Raw genomic sequence first — 16,446 nt, forward strand, 5'->3', positions numbered from 1 at the left:
TCGATTAATCCATCTCCTTATAAGCCAATACCCCACTCCCATCATGCTATGTTATGTAACAACTATAATGCATTTATTACGTATTTAATTAAATCATTCTATGGCAATCTCTTTCAACTTTCTGATTTTTACATTAGGCACTCTTTTTTAGCATCCATGCATGTGTCCATCTGGCTGATTCTAACGTTGCATTTTATTTCATACCGTACATCCACCACATTTTTCTTACCCACACTTCCATTGCTGACAATTTTCCCTAATTCCTTCCAAAGTTGCATTGAACATTCTCGTTTATACTCCTTATGGATTTGCATAAGAATTTCTCTAGATATATATACGGGAATGAGATTGCTAAGTGGTGGTGGTGGGTGCACATATGTCATTTTACTAAGTAAAAACAAAATAAAAAATACTTAATCCTGGACAGCCCGGGTGGCTCAGCAGTTTGGTGCTGCCTTCAGCCCAGGGCCTGATCCTGGAGACCTGGGATTGAGTCCCACATTGGGCTCCCTGCGTGAAGCTTCTCCCTCTGCCTGTGTCTCTGCCTCTCTCTCTCTCTCTCTCTCTGTGTCTCTCATGAATAAATAAATAAAAATCTTTATATATATATACAAAATCTTGGAAATAGGAGCATCAATTATACGTTCTCACCAGCCTACTGGTGTCCACTCACCCCTGCCAAAACTTGGCAGTAATCGGCTTTTTTATTTTTGCCAGAATAAGCACAAAATGGTACTTCATTGATATCTTAAATTTTATTTCTAGGTTTTAAGTGGTTTTCAACATCTGTCATATACTTACTAACTTAATAACTTTCCTCTTTTATAACTTGCCTATATGCATTTTTTTCTTAATGCATTCAAGAATCTCTTGAATAAAATAGAATATTAACTCTGTATCAGTTTAGAAATTATAGATATTTTACCTATTATGTTATTTGTCTATGACTTTTTTACTTTTTTATTTATGTCTTTCCTTGAATGGAAATTGTTAATTTTCATATAATCAAATTAATCACTTTGTCTTTGTTTTCTCTCAATTATCTTTCGCTAATGTATAGTTAATCCGGTGTGATTTTTGAACTGTGAGAGGTAAAACTGACCTTCTGGAGCTTTAATATTGTGGTCATGATAAAGACTGAATTGAATTGACAATTCATAACTACTCCAACTCATAACTACTCCAACTCCTAACTACTGCTCATAATCTAATTTATCAAGAATGTCTTTCACAGAAACCTTGATTTTACTGGCTTTCTAATAATATGTAAATCACTGGTATTTTTTTCTTGAAATTTTTTATGTTAGTGATCTTTTTAGGACAATGAACCAATCTAGTATATATACATTGTCTTAAAATAAAGGAATTTTTAAATAAAAACCAAACGTGGAATACTATTTGTGTTCCTCTATTGCAAAATATGTAAACATACATATATACTTATAGACATATAAATATACATATATAATCTTTTAATATTACACTGTATTATATAATATATGATATATATTCTATATGGTACTATGTAATCCATACAATTTCCTATTTTTATTTAAACTTTTCATTATATCTCCTTAATGACATTATTTTAAAATTCAATTTTTGGGGCTATACTTACTCTTGCATTCAAAATTCAACAGTGCTAAGAAGTTATTACTTTAATTATGTCATATAAATTCTTATTATACTTTTAATATTCTCAAAAATGAACTAAATAATATGGACATGATTATTTTTCTAATATGAGTTTTTAATATCCATAATCATTTTTATTAGCATTTTTCCCCTCTACCATAAATTTCCTAAACCATGATCTGGAGATGATTTAATATGTTGAACTTAAAAGCTTCTTTCATCTATAATATTCAACTTCATAGAATTCTCCCACACTGAAGAGCTATAGAAACAACATGAATTAATTTTCACAGAAATCTTACTGAGAGTTCAATTCTTGCTTTGAGAAATCTCCATAGGGATGTGGTAATATTTATTAGTTTTAATGTTTAATGTTTAACATTAAAGCAAGCAAGGTGGCTGGAAAAATAGGCCTTTCATACCTTTCTGAAGATGACAAATTACTAACACAGTTAAATCCCATTTGAATCAGTGTTGTAAAAAAAGAAATATTTCACATAGTTATACTAGATTTTGGAATGCTTTAGTTCCCTAAATAATGCTGTTATTGTTGCTGGAAGCTTTGCTTCAGGATAAATATCTACTCTTCTGCAATGGACAGTATCATGTGGACACTGTATTACATTTTTATTGTCTTGGAAGTTTCTGTAATGCCATTTATATGAGATCATTCCTAACTTCAAGGTTTGTTTGATACTTTTAATCATGGAATTGATTTTCAAAGCAATACAGGGTAGACAAGCTGGCGATGACTTTGTTGAATCATCCATTCTTGATGCTGTACAGAGGGTTGACAGTGCAATTAACTCCACACGAAGACATTTGTTTTCACAGTAAGGATTTTATTTTGATTACAAAATTGTTTTCACTTCAGTCCTACTTGGTTTTTATAATCTCCGTAAATCACAGTAGGCATAGTGCGTAAGATTGCCAAAGCGGGTATTTTCTTTAGTCTGTGTGCCTGTTATCACCCTCTGGGCTAGCCACCATTGCCAGCTCAGTCTCAAAGAGAATGCAACTTGTTTCCCATAGCATCTAAATGGCATAAATTTACATTACAGACCCACTCTCTATGGTCCCACAATAGGTACCAGGTAATGGGTTCTGCTAGGTCATCACCCACCAGTGTCAGACTCAGTGCTTCTGCCAATCCAGGAATTGAAAGTAATTGTCAAGTTGAACACATCTGGTCATAAGCTGATAGCTCACAGGTGAAAGCTTTGTTTAGGACATGTAATATTTTGATATATTTTAATTTGAATCAGAACATCTTTAGAGTAGTGAAGTGTTCTGGTTCTATGAAGTTCCCATCAGTCCTGATGGAGGTATATGGGATGCTTTGCATCACCTGAACCTATCAGAGAAAACATGACTGTTTTCTTTGAAGTCAAATAAAATATACATACAGTCTTTGCAGCTGTTGGTCTAAAAGGAAGACCTTATAATGCCACAGTCTAGTATAACACTTCCCTGCATACTTTCCGATCATGGACTTGTGTTCTGGAGCCATGAAGCTTATTTATATTCTTACTGTGATTCCTCACTTCATCACTTTCTATCTGAGTGACCTTGGGCAAGTGACTAAACATCTTAGTACTCCACACTTCTCGACTGTGAAACGGGGATAACGATAAGATCTCTTTCACGGACATACTTGCTGGAAGATTGAATAAGTTAGTACAGATAAAGTGCTTCAATAGTGTCTGTCACATAGAAGGGGCTTAATTAAAGTGAACTGTTAATATCATTACTATTATTCTATGATCTAAAGTTATTATGATTCCAGACATCGAGGACCAGACTTGCCTTAGCTGACCAAAATCTGTAAAACAGTTTCATTTTCTGGATGACTAATAGTCTTTTAACTTATTTAGTTCAATTCTTCAATGTGTATAAACCACCACTGTGCGCTAGTCGGTAGGCTTGGTATGTGGAATATAAAGATGAATAAGGCACCATCTTGCCCCTGACACAGTCTCTCTGCAGTAGAAGACACAATATGTCAACAATTTAAATACATCCTGTTGGGTATGTAATAGATGTTTGTGAGCATCACAAAGTCATTGTCAAGAGCAGGAATTTCCAGGCAGTTACATTTGAGCAAAGAGAAGACAGACAAGGCCAACAACCAGAAACTGAGTGTATAGCACCTGGGTCAGAGGGTTTACTGAGCCCCCTAAGAACTATGTGTGGACTCCACAAGTTTATAACTTTCACCATAGATACTACCTTTTATAGAAAACTATTCTTTAAATCACCGATTCATTAAAAATATATCTTTTGAGTTTAGCACTGTCACTGGCATTTTAGGAATCCCTCATTAACAAAATAGGAGAAGAGCTCTCAGCTCCCTCTTTGAAGCTTATTTTCTGGTAGTGAAGCTTTTCTTTTTCCTGATTGCTCGGGAAATGTATTCTTAAATGCACACTGAGATTCACGGATTCTGCAGTTTTGCCTTGTGAACAGTAATGTCTTTTGTCATTTGCAGAAAACCTCGCACCCCTAGTGATCTGCTGGCTCAGTTTCGTTACCCGCATGACCCATTTACTGTGGAGACGGAGAGAGCTGGGGGGATTTTTGAGCACACACTTCTGCTGATCCAGGGGCTTACTGTTGATTTGGAGGGTAGAGGTCAGCTTCGGAGGGGGCTGTTCTCAGCCTACTGTCATTAGCAAAACTGATCCAAAACACCATGTAATTTAGAAATGAATTTACCACTTTACCAAATGAATGCAGATGTTTCTCGTAAGAACTGTAATTCAAAAGAAAGGTTGATAAATATATATTCAAACCTGTCAGCTTCTATCAGCTACGTATGTCTAGCAAATCTAGGGGGCCCACTTTACTTTTTTAATCCAGAAGATGTTCCCACTTCCATGAAAAAGACTTGATTCCCAGGGTAATGTTCCTCTGCTTATTATTGGAATCATCTAAATCATTCAGTGAACTTATTGGAACACCTTCCTCTCCTTATATGTATCCTTCCCAGTCTTTGTTGTTGTTGTTGCTATACCGACATTCTCATGTATTTTTTTCCCCAAAACCAGACTTTACTTACTAAATGCCAAATGAGAATGATACAGAAATCTTTCTGATTTTCTAATCTTTCTCTTTAAAGTAAAAAATGTGATCCTTTGCTATACATTATTTGTTCTGTGAGCACAACAGCAACTTCTAGAGGTTTACCCTTTCTTTATTCCCCATCAGAAAATAAACCAAGATACAGTGCACAAGGCACCTTCTGTGCTTGGCTCACCCCTTAGGTGCCCTATGCAATTACTACAAACCTCTATTTATTAGCTTCTAGTGATCCATTATACTATGTCTTGGGTTTCAGAGTTTCCTAAACTAGAATATCCAAGTGAAATTTCCATATAGTCCATATTAGCACTTGAATCCAATTTCTGTCTAATTCTGAGTCTCACTCAGGATGAGTTAGCCATGGTCAGCTCTGCAAAAAGCTCAGTTCTACAATATTCCTCAGCTCCAGGTCAGGACAATGGGCCTTTGAGTTCTCTTCTCATACATATCTATTAGAAGAAATAACTTTCAAGAATAACTTAGTCTAAATTCAAACTAGAAAATAAACAATCAATATAAAGAGATTTAGCTTTGTTAAAATGTGCATCCATTGTTCATGATGTTCATTACCAAACTGTTCATGTTCTAATCTAAAATATTCAAGGACTTTAACAAAATTTTCTCAAGGAAAAAAAAAAACACTATGTTGTTCTACCTCTCTCTTATTATTTGTAAAGTTAAAGGCCTTTTTTTCCCCTCCAGGATAATTTGAACCCAGTGAACCCAGGACCCATGTCTTTATATATAGGAAGACTATTGTATCTATCCAAGGCTAAGCTATCTCAGGGTCCAGCCAGAGACCAACTTACAGGACTTACAGGACAAACAGTCCTGGTATCATTAGCCAGTTTCTGATGATTAAGTAGAGATAATAACTCTTAGCAAGCAGGACTTCGTGAATAGTCTTTGCAGATTTAGGATTATGCTGCAATTTTAAGCTCCGTCAAAGGAGCGGCTCCCAAATACCTCCAGGTTGTATTGAAGTTCCCTGGAGAATGAGGGCCTATGGTAGTTTAAAAGCTACTGCCTAATCCCTTCATATCAACTATCACACAGGCTAATATCACACCATCCACACTAGCCCATTATAGACCCTGTCTTCTAGGAGCGTAAAGCCTGGAAGAAAGAATTCTGAAATGGAAAATGTGCATATTACAACCTCGTGCTGAGGACTTAACAGATCCTTACGAAATTATATTGGCAAAGGCACAGAACTAAGAGTTTGACGGGGACTGGGACACGTCTGTCCATTTCTGTTTGTTCTAGCAGTTAATCATGGCTCACGAGCGAGACATCACTAGACATCACCCCTTTTTATTGGAACTTTCTGTTTTATCCTAATGAAATGTTGAAGCATCTGGGAGAGATTTCTGCCCACTTGGAGTGGCCCGTCCCCCTGCACCTGGGCTCCAGGCCCTGCCTCACTGCAGCTCCAGGACCGCTCTCCTCACTGCTGTTGCTGCTCTGCCTTGCAGAATTCCGGTGCCATGACCCGGTGTCCCCACGCGACCTCGGCCTCATCGCCAGCGTCTCTGGATGTGCAGCCCGCAGGCCAGGCCCCAACTGCTGCGACGTGTGTTTGCATCAGGAGTACCGGGCCCAGGACAACCTGCAGCGCCCCACGTGGGAGCATCCCTGAGGCCTTCCAGAGCATCCTGAAGCCTGCGCGGGGGTCGGCCGGCCCAGTCCGTCGGGTCCCCACCCCCTGCCGCCACCCAGGCTGGTCTCACACACACATGCTCGTGCCCTGGGGCCAGTTTCTCGCCCACGACCTGGCCCGCACGGTGCCTGCGCTGAGCATCTCTCGCTTCTCCGACGCGCGGCACCAACCACCCTCCCTGCTTCCCCATCCTCATCCCGGACGCTGAGCCCCGGGCGCCCGGGCACGGTGCATGGGCATGTTCTTTGCACGCTCCAGCCCCGTTTGCAGCAGCGGCGTGACCTCCTTGGTGATGGATCGCGTCTACGCCAGGGAGCAGATTCACCAGCTCAGGCCTGCCTCGATGCCCCTAATGCGTACGGGAGCCCCGGGGACTCCTGAGAGCCGGCTTGGCCCGGGCGCCCTCCGGGGAGGGCCCCCCCACCTGCACGAGGCCTGCACCAGGCCTGGGCGGGGCAGCCGCAGCCCCTGCTTCCTAGCGGGGGACCGCGGGGCCAAGGAGCAGGTGGCCCTTACAGCCATGCACACCTTGTGGCTCCGGGGGCACAACAGGGTGGCCGCGGAGCTGTCCGCCCTGAACCCCCCCTGGGACGGGGACACCCTTTACCATGAAGCCAGGAAGATCGTGGGTGCTCAGCTGCAGCACATCACCTACAGCCACTGGCTGCCCAAGGTCCTGGGGCAGCCGGGCATGAGGATGCTGCGGGGCTACCAGGGCTGCGACCCCAGAGTGAACGCGGGGCCCATCAACTCCTTTGCTACTGCAGCCCTCAGATCTGGTCACACCTTGATCAATCCTATTCTTTACCGACTGAACCACACTTTCGGGGAAATCCCCAAAAGCCATCTTCCCTTCCATGTCCAGAATAATCGAGGAAGGTGGCATAGATCCCCTCCTTCGGGGCCTGTTTGGCGTGGCCACTAAATTGCAGGAACCCCCCCCAAATGCTCAGTTTAGAGCTGACCGAGGAGCTTTTCTGCAGGCCCACTCTGTGGCCCTGGACTTGGCTGCCACCAACATTCAAAGGGGGCGAGACCACGGGCTCCCTCCCTGTGCTGACTTCAGAGTTTTCTGCAATCTGACTAACGCTGGAAATTTTGAGGATCTTCGAAATGAGATTAAAGACTCAGAGATTCGACGCAAACTGAAGAAGTAAGTGTGCAAATGTCGCTCGGATTTTTTTTATATTTCTGAGAGGGAGAAGTGATAAAGGACATTTTGTGTGGTTGGATTCTCTTGCCTGGTGATGTCACTGCAGAGCCTTTAGTAATCGTTGTTGCAGAAGTCAAATATTAAAGGAAGGATTTCCAGAGGCGTGTAAACCCCTTTGTCTACCCACCTCCTTTGCAAATGTGAATATTAATGCCTCCTTACTAGCAGTCGCTCATACAGCTCAATGAGGAGCGGTGTCTCCTGCATTCCTGTTCTGGCATAATCCAATCGAGGCTTTCTATTGACATGAGGTCCCAAGTTCTAATATAAAGCCTTAAAATAAAACGGTCCATCACATTGGTTCTTAGGTAGAGCAAAGTAGTGAAATGAAAACAGAAATTAGTTTTTGTCAAAAGAATAAATAATTCGGAATTTGTCATCGGAACGTAAGTCGAGGCTTATTCACTACATCAGTAATGCCTTTCAGTAAAGTATTAATGTTATATTCTCTATATGTGAGATTCAAATCTCCTTTTAACTTATAAGTATGAGACATTTCCAGGAAACAGCTCTAACTGCTCCTCATGCTCATCACCCTTCATTGCCCCCAAAATATTTTTGAAAAACTAAAGAAACGCTTTGTTGAGTTTTGTTTGTAGTTGGCTAAATATAGAAGACTGACATGCTTGTTGATAGCTTATGGTATTAATGTGAAATCTTTCAAAGGGGCTTAGAATCGCAAATTATGGAGCTAATTGTCAACAATAGGCCCTTTTTTGTACTTCTAAGGATGTGAGTGTTTTTATGCCACTAGAAATTGTCTCATACTTAGGTAGAAAGTTAAACAAAGAAAACGTATAATACGTGTAGAACAAATCAGAGTATCATGCAGGTTGAATTTGCAAGAACACTGACTTTGGATGCATAGAGACCTGGTTTAAATCTCTACTCCAGGGATCCCTGGGTGGCGCAGCAGTTTGGCGCCTGCCTTTGGCCCAGGGTGCAATCCTGGAGACCCGGGATCGAATCCCATGTCGGGCTCCCGGTGCATGGAGCCTGCTTCTCCCTCTGCCTATGTCTCTGCCTCTCTCTCTCTGACTATCATAAATAAATAAAAAAATTTAAAAAAAAATAAAGCCTTAAAAAAATAAATAAATCTCTACTCCAACACCTATTAGAGCTGAGAGCGTGTGAACAGTACTTAGATAGTTTTAAATCTCAGGATACGTATAAAATGAGAAGGTGCTGCTTCCTTCTCAGAGTTGTTCGAAGATGAAATTATACAGACACTAGGTCGGTTCTGGCACGTCCCAGGTAATCCATATGTGTTACCTGTGGACAGACTTATTATGTGCAGCATTATCGTGTCTGTTGTTAGTATCATTATTAGATTGCACATCTGCTCTGATCCAGCCCTGTGCTAGGCACTGAGACCCGAGATGAAGGAAATAGCGTGCTCCGAAGAGCCTGCCAGGACGCGGGAGGGCAGGGAGCTGGCTGGAATCCAGCGGGAAGGGCTGTTATAGAGATGGAAATTGAATGTTACAGGAGCGCGGAGCTGAGAAATGGAAGGTACAGGTGAGATCCACAGCAGGCTACTGATAAAAGATGTCATTTGATCTGTTCTTGGAATTTTCTGAGTGTGATCAGTTGAATGAAATGGGACTAGTGGGCACTCTCCCAGGGTGAGGGAAGGAGGCAGGAAGGTGTGGGGCTGCGTGGAGGAGGGAGTAGAAAGGTGATGGGGGGGAGCTGTTCAAGGGCCCTGCGTGCCACGCAAGGGAGTTTGATCTTCATTCGGCATTTAAAGCAGGAGAGTGACTCGAGGACTTTTCTGTGAAATGCTGACCTGCACAGGATGTCCTGGAAGGAGGAGAGGCTGGAAGCAAGGAATTTCATAGTTTCTGGAGTAATTCAGGTGAAGCAAGAAGACAGGGTCGATGGGCTCTTGGCAGTATGTGCAACACTATTTTCAGCATTTTAAATGTTTCCCGTAACACATTGTCTGCATTGAACAAACCTGGGAGCAAGTCTTGCTTTACAATTCATTGGGGTCCCACTTCTCAATTTGCAGCTAACTTGTAAATTCACCACCATTCAGAGTAGCAGAAATGTGTCCTTTTAAAGTGCTCCGGCCCTCTACTGTAGGCCACATCCTCCAGTGACTGCCGCCAAGATGGACAGTGGCCCGCGCACCGCACACTGAGTCCTCCTACCCCCGGCTTTCTGTGTGCACTCGGGGACATTAACACTGAGTCTTCTGGAACCTAAATGAGGCGTCTTTATCCTGGCTCTAGGGGAGTTTGAACTGTGGGAACTGTGCAGCCTGGTACATGGCCTCAGCCAGAGGAGCCCAGGACTGCCCAGCACCAGTAGGTGCCAGAGGCCGGGAAGCTGAGCTCCGCCACTTTGCTCTGACTCTGCCCTAGCATTTGGAGTGACTCTTAAAACAGCACAGACTCACTCAGCGGTGACGTGAGCACAAAATGGTAAGTTGGGTTGTGTTTACAGTCTCCGTCTTCACCCAGTATGTGTTACTTCTTTTCCTCTTTGTTTTAATTTGCGACTGGTTTTAGGTTCGTTTCTGAACCACTCCAGTCAAATCTGGAACATCCACAAAATAAATGCTGCTCCACAATATTAAAAAGTCCACACTTCAGAGGATAGGACAGCTTCAGAACTGGCTAAAGCAGAGAATCAATAAAATAATGCATTCGCATGTCTTCGGTATTTTAACTTCACACACCTGAGGCCACATTAAGTCCTGTAACCTGCACTTTGGGCAGCAAGCGAGGGTGCAAAGTCTGTGCTCTGGTTTCGTCATTTCTGCTTTGTTACAGATCCGCTAATTAGAATTCTCAGTCGCCTGGTTTGGGCATAAGCTTATGCCCAGGCTGAATCTCTTGTGTGTGTGTATCAGTTTGTTCTGAACAGGGGATGGGAATTTTCCAGGGAAGTGATGGTATGAATACAGACTCCCACGTCTTTCCATCATCCCCCCATAGCTTATTGTCGTGTAACACTAATTGGTATAAATGTTTGACTCTCCTTTTGACAAATCCTTCCCCAAAAACCAAATTTGTTTTTCACAGGAATACATATTCTCCTCTTTCACACAGAGACTTCATTGTTTTATGTAAACATTTAATTAAATTATGTAATCTGAATCACAAATCTGACTGCTTGTGAACTCCAGTGATGCCCAGCTGATGGGCTGCAGCTGCAGCAGGAACCCCCAGCCCCAGGGCCATTAGCCCACCTGTGTGGGCAGGAGTGGGGAGCACTACAAAGTGAGGACTCTGAGGGAAGAAGAGGTTGTTTAAAATAGGTGATTTTAAACAACTCTAGACATTTTGTGATAGTTAAAAATATTTGGGATGTAGAGAAGGGCTACATATGATAGTGTAAAACTAAGAGAAAACCCAGAGGGTAATGGGGGGATAGAGAGGTGGTGTCAGGTGGCCCAGGTTCTTTTTCTCTGTTTGGACAAATTGAGTTGCGCTACCTTGGTTGACTTTAGATTAGTTTTGTTTTCTCAACTATAAAGTGAAGATGTTTCACTAAAATTCCTTGAAGTCCTTCTAGATCTAAGATCATAACTTTTTTTTTTCAGTTAACAACTATGTGATATAATATAATGGTAATTCAGAAGATGTTCTTTAGTTGTCTTTTTTTTTTTTTTAAGATTCTATTTATTTATTCATGAGAGACACAGAGAGAGAGAAAGGCAGAGACACAGGCAGAGGGAGAAGCAGGCTCCATGCAGGGATCCTGATGTGGGTTCGATCCCGGGAACCCAAGATCACGCCCTGGGCCAAAGGCAGGTGCTAAACCGCTGAGCCACCCAGGGATCCCCTAATTAATAGTCTTAATCCACATATAATATCTTCATGTTTCAGAATGTATCTCCTCACCTTTCTATGCCATCAGGTCTACAAAGCTAATGATCTTTTTTCACTTCATTTAATTTTGAAGGCTTGTACCAGTTTACCCCCCAGAAGGAAAATCTGATTTTCCTGGTTGCGTCTATTAGTACTTTCACACTGGATCTTTTAGGTGGCTCTTAAAAAGGCAGAAGGACACATGGAAAACATGCTACCACGTTCCTCTCGAATGACGATTTTGCCCTGAGCCCTACTCGGTCTGTTACAGGAAAGCCACACTAGGACTTCTCTTCAGTTCAGTAAGATGCGGGACATACTTTGGATTCTCCTTAAGGAACTCAGGGCCTGGGGTGTGGGGGATTCATAAGCCACATAACCCTGTCATGTGACCTGTGGAGCAGTGGGAACCAGGAAATCAGGAAGGATTTCTTCAAGAAGGTGGTACCAAAACTGAGTCTTCCGTATCGTTTTCCGCAGTGGCTGCATCAGTTTTCATTCCCCTCAACAGTGCACCAGGGTTCCTTTTTCTCCACATCCTCACCAACACTTACTATTTCTTGTCTTTTTGATGCTACCCATTCTGACAGGTGTGAGGTGATATCTCATGGTGGGTTTTTTTTTTTTTTCAAGATTTATTTATTTATTTGAGTGAGAGAGAGTGAGCATAAGCTGGGGGCTGGAGGGCAGGGGAGAGGGAGAAGTGAGAGCCTGACTCATGGGGCTCAGTCCCAGGCCACCGAGATCATGACCTGAGCTGAAAGTAGCACTTAAGTGATCGAACCACGCAGCCACCCCTCTCATTGTGGTTTTGATTTGCATTTCACTACAGAACAGCAATGTTCAGCATACAGACAAACCACTCTTAAACGGAGGAAAAAGGGAAGCCAAGAGGAGGGGGCTGGCAAAATGGGTGAAATAAATAAAGGGGACTAAGAAGTACAAACTGCCAGTCATGAAATAAATAAGTCATGGAGGATGAAAAGGACAGCCTGGGGACTGGAGTCAATAGTACTGTAATAACGTTGTTTGGTGACTACCCTTAGGGTGAGCACTGAGGAATGTGCAGAATTGTTAGATCACTACGGTGTACACCTGACATGAATATAACGTTGCATTTAACTATACTTCAGAACAAAACAGAACAGGGCACCTGCGTGGCTCGGTCAGTTAAGCATCTGCCTTTGGCTTAGGTCATGAACCTGGAGTCCCAGGTTCGAGCCCTGCATTGGGCTCCCTGCTCAGCAAAGTGTCTGCTTCTCTCTCTGCCTCTGCTTGTGCTCTCTCTCTCGCTCACTCTGTCTCTCAAATAAATAAGTAAATAAGTAAGTAAGTAAATAAATAAATAAATAAATAAATAAATAAAATCTTAAAAAAAAAAAACAGAAGGACAAAAACAACTCAGCTTTAACAGAGGAGTGGCAGTTATCTGCAAGAAACTCTTGTCTGAGAAGGCAGACAGAGGTCATTCAAGATATAAGAAATACGGAGGAAAGATCTGGCAGGCACCAGAGCTAGGGTGATAAGTGTATGAGGAACTAGAAGCCTTGCTGGCTTGTAGAGTACCCCGCGTGGAAGCATCTAATCCTAGAATTAGCATCTGATTCATCCCACTCCAAAGGTATTAGGATTTATGGGTGAAATGGGCACTTTTTTCTAAGTGAAATTGTAGGTGGAGCCCTGATAGGTAGAAAGGAAATCAAGGAGTTTGGAAGAAGCAGACGTGAGCAGTGTCCAACCCGTTGGCTCCTGTTGTGCTCACTTCACTTCTCTTGGGCCCAAAGACCCACAGCCCTTGCTAGGACTGTGAAATGCACAGGCTCTTCCTTCAGTACCAAGAGCTGTAGGAATTCCCTCCTTCCCTCCCTCCTTCCTCCCTCCCTCCCTCCTTCCTTCCTTCCCCTTCCTTCCTTCCTTCCTTCCTTCCTTCCTTCCTTCCTTCCTTCCCTCCCTCCCTCCCTCCCTCCCTCCCTCCTTCCTTCCTTCCTTCCCTCCCTCCCTCCCTCCCTCCCTCCCTCCTTCCTTCCTTCCTTCCTCCCTCCCTCCCTCCCTCCTTCCTTCCTTCCTTCCTTCCTTCCCTCCCTCCCTCCCTCCCTCCCTCCCTCCTTCCTTCCTTCCTTCCTTCCTTCCTTCCTCCCTCCCTCCCTCCCTCCTTCCTTCCTTCCTTCCTTCCTTCCTTCCTTCCTTCCTTCCCTCCCTCCCTCCCTCCTTCCTCCCTCCCTCCTTCCTCCCTCCCTCTCTCCTTCCTTCCTTCCTTCCTTCCTTCCCTCCCTCCCTCCCTCCCTCCCTCCCTCCTTCCTTCCTTCCTTCCTTCCTTCCTTCCTTCCTTCCTTCCTTCCCTCCCTCCCTCCCTCCTTCCTCCCTCCCTCCTTCCTCCCTCCCTCTCTCCTTCCTTCCTTCCTTCCTTCCTTCCTTCCTTCCTTCCTTCCTTCCTTCCCTCCCTCCCTCCCTCCCTCCTTCCTTCCTTCCTTCCTTCCTTCCTCCCTTCCTCCTTCCTTACCTCTCTCTCTCTCTCGCTCTCTCTTGTCAAAATATTTTTTAGTTTTCAAGGAGTTGTTTAGTTGAAGACCATAAGAAAATGAATTATTTCTTTTTCATAGATTATTTTGGCCCTAAAAAATCATGCCATTTCTTTTCATTCTTTGCAAAACATATAATAGAAGAATGTAGGAATTAATTATCCAGTGGGTGGTGAACATAGGTTCTCAAACTCAGAGGGGCCATTTTAAAAGCTATTTTTGAAACCTCTTTTGAAAATATAATGTGTGAATTTTTTGGTGGATATGGTTACTTTTGTTCTTTAATAAATACAAGGTTATTTGTCTCCTATTATCACAGGGATGTGCAACTGCCTCAGCTTTTTTAAAGAATAGCTTACAATCCAGCAATTAAGTAATTTATATTCAGTACAGGTATTAAATGTACCTATCTTATGGCTGCTTGATTTGATACTACTAAAGAAACAAAAACATTTCGTTTCTCCTCTTTTCCCACCTGGAGGTATCACAAGGTCAGACAATGCAATGATGCCTTTTCAACAGCTGGCATTGTCTGTCTCTGTCTTCCTGACACCTGAGGGAGGTCGCTCACCTTACTCATGGCTTGGCCTTCTTTCCTCAAGATTCCTGGCTCTCACTCTTCTAGATGTCTCTCAAGTTCCATATTCATCCCTACCTTAAAGGACCTTTCCTCAACATCATCCCTTTACCTGTATCAAACGGTCGGCATGCTAGTAACTCCAGATGCTGTGAAACAATGATGCTTAACCATTTCATGTTAGAACACCTTAAAAATCCACTAGAAGCTATGAAGCTTCTTTTGCGGGGAAATACAGCAAAACTCCACACTCCAAAGTCTGCATGTAGTTTTACAGGACTCAGCTTCCTAAAGCGACCCATGGACGCTCTTCTCCCACTGATTTAACAAACTTTTATTTGGCCCCCATATTTACTTCGCGTGCCCCTTTCCCCCTAGGGCTTACCACATGTATGCAATGGGTGCTCTTTCACCTCATATCTCAGAATGGTTGTTCGCTTGGCCAAAAACAGCCTCAAATTTGAAACCATCCTCTGTTCTTCGTTCTTGCTCAAGTGTCCTCGCCCCCTATCCCTTTTGGAGGGAGTGACTTTGTTCTTTCATTAACAGAAGGATACTAGACTGTTTAAATATAGCCAGGCCTCCGGAGGCCCAGCATTTTCTCTCCACCTCTTATCCCTGCTTCTTTCTGTTCAGGATTTATTTTTCATTCTCCCTCAGCTCTCTTATGTCCTGTTTTATACATATGGTGCACCGCGGATGGCTCACTCTTAGCTCCCAAGGTCGCATGCAGCATTTCATGGCATAGCTAGCACAAGATTCCTGAGTATCGTATTTTCTCTAAACAATGATTTTAGGAGTACGCTGTCTTATACAATCACGTCGCTGAGTCACATCGCTTGACTCAAAAGGCCATTTTTGGAGCCTTCCTTCTCCTGGTCATTTTCATTCCATCACACTTCTGCCTTTCTAGAGAACATATTAATTTAACCATGGAGTTCCAGGAGCGTATCTTTCTTGGTTGCAGATAAATTGTATAATTTGTCTTCGTGTCCTCAGAGCTGAGCGAATGGCCTAGCACAGAGCAGCAGCTCAGAAGATACTGGATAGTCCATTAAGGGAAGTTAAGGGAAGTGTGGCAGCCTGGCGAGGCTCATTTTAGTTCCCCAAGGGCCCTGGATTGGAAAACTCTTCTCAGTTTGAACCCCCTAACTGGATAAAGTTTTCCTAGGTATAAACTAGGTTTTTACACTTTGGTCCATCCATACCAAATCATTTTTCCCATCAAATATTTAGACGGCTCAATTAACTATGATGTATACTGATTTTAAATACAAAGGAATGAAAAGTTAAGTGCAGCAAACCACATAGGTGTCTGATTCTTGCATTGCCTTAACCCCAGTTTCAAAAAATTAAAAACTCATTCAATCAACCCTGTAGCCCCGAAACAAGGAAAACACATGACTGAGCAAATAAAAAGTGACAAGAGGCCAATTAAAAGTCAAGTTGTCAGTCAGTTATACCCAGAGATCCAGTTCTTAGAAGGCACTCAAGACCATTCTTTTAGCAGAAATGGAATGCAAAATAATTCAACACTTTAAACATGACATTCAATGACATTTAATTTAGCATCAGTTTTGTGGATTTTAGAGTGGTGAGTCTTAGTAATTGTGTTTTAGAAATGAATTTCTTTCAGAATCTGCTTTCATTCCTACCTTTGAAAATTGGTGCTATTTAGAATATTTTACAATGATAATCATTCAACTGAAGAAATTTATCCTATATTGTACTATATATTATACTAATGCATACCGATACAATCCCATAATTGTTCCTGATATATACAAGATGAAATTATAATAAATATAGAAAACTTTATAATGAACAAAATATATGCTTCACTTTATTTTTAAATTCAGAATTTGCCAAAAAATATATATCTGGATGCAATTTACTGTATTTTGTCTAAATTCCCCAAATCTGAATAAATTAAAATTACA

At 42.3% G+C, this 16,446-nt stretch overlaps 1 protein-coding gene across 1 annotated transcript in view; it reads left to right on the forward strand.

Moving 5' to 3' along the window:
* PXDNL (peroxidasin like) overlaps nucleotides 1–16,446 on the forward strand; it is a 166,006-nt gene that overhangs the window by 118,967 nt on the left and 30,593 nt on the right. Inside the window, 7 exon segments of the mRNA XM_041768612.1 lie at nucleotides 2,360–2,468; nucleotides 4,124–4,266; nucleotides 6,192–6,342; nucleotides 6,344–6,538; nucleotides 6,540–6,586; nucleotides 6,589–7,234; nucleotides 7,236–7,529. Of these exon segments, the coding sequence (XP_041624546.1) occupies nucleotides 2,360–2,468; nucleotides 4,124–4,266; nucleotides 6,192–6,342; nucleotides 6,344–6,538; nucleotides 6,540–6,586; nucleotides 6,589–7,234; nucleotides 7,236–7,529 (1,585 nt within the window).

The sequence above is a fragment of the Vulpes lagopus genome, chromosome 9 (assembly GCF_018345385.1).
Source record: "Vulpes lagopus strain Blue_001 chromosome 9, ASM1834538v1, whole genome shotgun sequence".
NCBI lineage: Eukaryota > Metazoa > Chordata > Mammalia > Carnivora > Canidae > Vulpes > Vulpes lagopus.